A 4,865-nucleotide genomic window follows, 5' to 3' on the forward strand; every position below is an offset into this window, starting at 1 on the left:
CCTAACCTAACCTAACCTAACCTAACCTAACCTAACCTAACCTAACCTAACCTAACCTAACCTAACCTAACCTAACCTAACCTAACCTAACCTAACCTAACCTAACCTAACCTAACCTAACCTAACCTAACCTAACCTAACCTAACCTAACCTAACCTAACCTAACCTAACCTAACCTAACCTAACCTAACCTAACCTAACCTAACCTAACCTAACCTAACCTAACCTAACCTAACCTAACCTAACCTAACCTAACCTAACCTAACCTAACCTAACCTAACCTAACCTAACCTAACCTAACCTAACCTAACCTAACCTAACCTAACCTAACCTAACCTAACCTAACCTAACCTAACCTAACCTAACCTAACCTAACCTAACCTAACCTAACCTAACCTAACCTAACCTAACCTAACCTAACCTAACCTAACCTAACCTAACCTAACCTAACCTAACCTAACCTAACCTAACCTAACCTAACCTAACCTAACCTAACCTAACCTAACCTAACCTAACCTAACCTAACCTAACCTAACCTAACCTAACCTAACCTAACCTAACCTAACCTAACCTAACCTAACCTAACCTAACCTAACCTAACCTAACCTAACCTAACCTAACCTAACCTAACCTAACCTAACCTAACCTAACCTAACCTAACCTAACCTAACCTAACCTAACCTAACCTAACCTAACCTAACCTAACCTAACCTAACCTAACCTAACCTAACCTAACCTAACCTAACCTAACCTAACCTAACCTAACCTAACCTAACCTAACCTAACCTAACCTAACCTAACCTAACCTAACCTAACCTAACCTAACCTAACCTAACCTAACCTAACCTAACCTAACCTAACCTAACCTAACCTAACCTAACCTAACCTAACCTAACCTAACCTAACCTAACCTAACCTAACCTAACCTAACCTAACCTAACCTAACCTAACCTAACCTAACCTAACCTAACCTAACCTAACCTAACCTAACCTAACCTAACCTAACCTAACCTAACCTAACCTAACCTAACCTAACCTAACCTAACCTAACCTAACCTAACCTAACCTAACCTAACCTAACCTAACCTAACCTAACCTAACCTAACCTAACCTAACCTAACCTAACCTAACCTAACCTAACCTAACCTAACCTAACCTAACCTAACCTAACCTAACCTAACCTAACCTAACCTAACCTAACCTAACCTAACCTAACCTAACCTAACCTAACCTAACCTAACCTAACCTAACCTAACCTAACCTAACCTAACCTAACCTAACCTAACCTAACCTAACCTAACCTAACCTAACCTAACCTAACCTAACCTAACCTAACCTAACCTAACCTAACCTAACCTAACCTAACCTAACCTAACCTAACCTAACCTAACCTAACCTAACCTAACCTAACCTAACCTAACCTAACCTAACCTAACCTAACCTAACCTAACCTAACCTAACCTAACCTAACCTAACCTAACCTAACCTAACCTAACCTAACCTAACCTAACCTAACCTAACCTAACCTAACCTAACCTAACCTAACCTAACCTAACCTAACCTAACCTAACCTAACCTAACCTAACCTAACCTAACCTAACCTAACCTAACCTAACCTAACCTAACCTAACCTAACCTAACCTAACCTAACCTAACCTAACCTAACCTAACCTAACCTAACCTAACCTAACCTAACCTAACCTAACCTAACCTAACCTAACCTAACCTAACCTAACCTAACCTAACCTAACCTAACCTAACCTAACCTAACCTAACCTAACCTAACCTAACCTAACCTAACCTAACCTAACCTAACCTAACCTAACCTAACCTAACCTAACCTAACCTAACCTAACCTAACCTAACCTAACCTAACCTAACCTAACCTAACCTAACCTAACCTAACCTAACCTAACCTAACCTAACCTAACCTAACCTAACCTAACCTAACCTAACCTAACCTAACCTAACCTAACCTAACCTAACCTAACCTAACCTAACCTAACCTAACCTAACCTAACCTAACCTAACCTAACCTAACCTAACCTAACCTAACCTAACCTAACCTAACCTAACCTAACCTAACCTAACCTAACCTAACCTAACCTAACCTAACCTAACCTAACCTAACCTAACCTAACCTAACCTAACCTAACCTAACCTAACCTAACCTAACCTAACCTAACCTAACCTAACCTAACCTAACCTAACCTAACCTAACCTAACCTAACCTAACCTAACCTAACCTAACCTAACCTAACCTAACCTAACCTAACCTAACCTAACCTAACCTAACCTAACCTAACCTAACCTAACCTAACCTAACCTAACCTAACCTAACCTAACCTAACCTAACCTAACCTAACCTAACCTAACCTAACCTAACCTAACCTAACCTAACCTAACCTAACCTAACCTAACCTAACCTAACCTAACCTAACCTAACCTAACCTAACCTAACCTAACCTAACCTAACCTAACCTAACCTAACCTAACCTAACCTAACCTAACCTAACCTAACCTAACCTAACCTAACCTAACCTAACCTAACCTAACCTAACCTAACCTAACCTAACCTAACCTAACCTAACCTAACCTAACCTAACCTAACCTAACCTAACCTAACCTAACCTAACCTAACCTAACCTAACCTAACCTAACCTAACCTAACCTAACCTAACCTAACCTAACCTAACCTAACCTAACCTAACCTAACCTAACCTAACCTAACCTAACCTAACCTAACCTAACCTAACCTAACCTAACCTAACCTAACCTAACCTAACCTAACCTAACCTAACCTAACCTAACCTAACCTAACCTAACCTAACCTAACCTAACCTAACCTAACCTAACCTAACCTAACCTAACCTAACCTAACCTAACCTAACCTAACCTAACCTAACCTAACCTAACCTAACCTAACCTAACCTAACCTAACCTAACCTAACCTAACCTAACCTAACCTAACCTAACCTAACCTAACCTAACCTAACCTAACCTAACCTAACCTAACCTAACCTAACCTAACCTAACCTAACCTAACCTAACCTAACCTAACCTAACCTAACCTAACCTAACCTAACCTAACCTAACCTAACCTAACCTAACCTAACCTAACCTAACCTAACCTAACCTAACCTAACCTAACCTAACCTAACCTAACCTAACCTAACCTAACCTAACCTAACCTAACCTAACCTAACCTAACCTAACCTAACCTAACCTAACCTAACCTAACCTAACCTAACCTAACCTAACCATTTTGTTCGCCATCATTCACTTCGGCCGCCCTCATACGGATTTGTCTGTGCTGGGCGTTATCACTATTAGCAGAGTCCTCTGGGTAAAAGGTCTCCGCCAACAACTTCACCGACTCTTTTGCACTAAGGGTTTCGCCATTTTTTTTTTTTTCCAGAGGTACGTCCTCCACCCTTTTTGTGACTCTGCCTATAACCCTATATATACCCTCCCAGAGCCCTTCCTTATCCCGCTTTTTGCAGAAGTCTTTCCAACTCTCGACTTGAGCTTTTGCCGCTCGACTTTCGTATTTTTCCTTTGCTTCGAGGTACTCTTTCACGACCCTCTCTCTTCTTACTGGGGCTGCACAGCGGATTCTGCGCTTTCTAGTAGTGACCATTCGCTTCATTTCTTCGAGTTCGGATGACCACCATGGTAGTTTGAGATTCTCTTTATTTTTCTTTTGTGGTATTGAGGTCTTACATATTTGTGTTATTACTTGCATTATTTTATTTACTGTTTCTTCGATTTTTTCTTTTGTGTCTATTTCTTCTATTTCTGGTTTTGTTAAGTGGTTTTCTTGCATTAATTGTCCGAGTTTCTCATGAAATTCGGTCCAATTTGCTTTTTTGGTATTGTATAATCTGGTGGTTCTTTGTATTTTGATACCTATTGATTTTTTGATATGAATTTTAAAGAGAATTCCATTGTGGTCCGAACTCGTGAGTCCCTCGTCGACCTTCCAGTCATCTACCAGGTCCAGCATCTCCGCTGAGCAGGCTGTTATGTCAACGAAGCTGCTAAAGCGCCTGTCTCCCCTCACGGTATCGAAGGTCGGGATGTTTCCCATATTGAGCACGTTAAGGTTGAGCTCATTGAGGGTTCCCATCAGATCTTCACCCCTATGGTCCGTCTGTGGGCTACCCCACCATACACTTTTTGCGTTGGCGTCACCTCCTATTATCCACTTGTTCGAGTCTATTTCTTTTCTTATTTTCGATAGTTGCTCCAAGTAGGGTTCAATGGGCTGGTCTGGCTCGAAGTAAATGGACACGAGTGTAATCCTCCAGGCGACGGTGCTGATCCCCACCACCACAATGTTGTTTGTGGTGAGTTTTGGGTATTGTTCAACATTGAGATCGTCATCGAATATGGCTAACCATCATGTTGATGGGCGAGACTCCGCTCCAGCTAATACTAGCGAAGTGAGTCTTATTGACATGAACGTGCCCGAGATAATTAGCCACACCTTGAATGCGACCTTCTCGCTTGCGGGCGCCGGAGAGGTAACAGCTGACAAAGAACCTGCTGGCGCTCGCAGGCCGGCGGTGGCGTTCAACATTGACAGCTCTGGCGAGATGGAGTCACTTCATCTCAGCCATGATATCGTAACCGCACCTAATGCGAATAACGACAGGACCGGGACGCAAACCGGTCAACCTGACATCGACACTTACGATAATAATTTGGCTGCCTCTTATCAGCGACTGCAGACACAGACGCAAACTCTTCCGCTGCCCCAGTCGCAGCAGCAGTCGTTGCCGGAATCACAGGTCAACAAAGCTGCACAGGCACAGACTGGCAAAACAAAGGGGAAATACACCAAAAAGCTCAAGCCTGAAGAC

The 4,865-nt window shown here is 42.2% G+C and overlaps 1 protein-coding gene across 1 annotated transcript; it reads right to left on the reverse strand.

Annotated features, from left to right (window-relative positions):
• Window positions 1–3,256: 3,256 nt before the first annotated feature.
• LOC134661670 (uncharacterized) lies at window positions 3,257–4,090 on the reverse strand. The gene has a single exon (XM_063517823.1). It carries the CDS (start codon window positions 4,088–4,090, stop codon window positions 3,257–3,259), a length of 834 nt encoding a protein of 277 aa, XP_063373893.1.
• Between the last annotated feature and the right edge of the window lie 775 nt (window positions 4,091–4,865).

This window comes from Cydia amplana, chromosome Z (assembly GCF_948474715.1).
Source record: "Cydia amplana chromosome Z, ilCydAmpl1.1, whole genome shotgun sequence".
Lineage (NCBI taxonomy): Eukaryota > Metazoa > Arthropoda > Insecta > Lepidoptera > Tortricidae > Cydia > Cydia amplana.

What these genes read in the sequence shown, in the direction of transcription:
- LOC134661670 (XM_063517823.1), bottom strand. Translation starts at nt 4,090, where the DNA reads ATGGGAAACATCCCGACCTTCGATACCGTGAGGGGAGACAGGCGCTTT.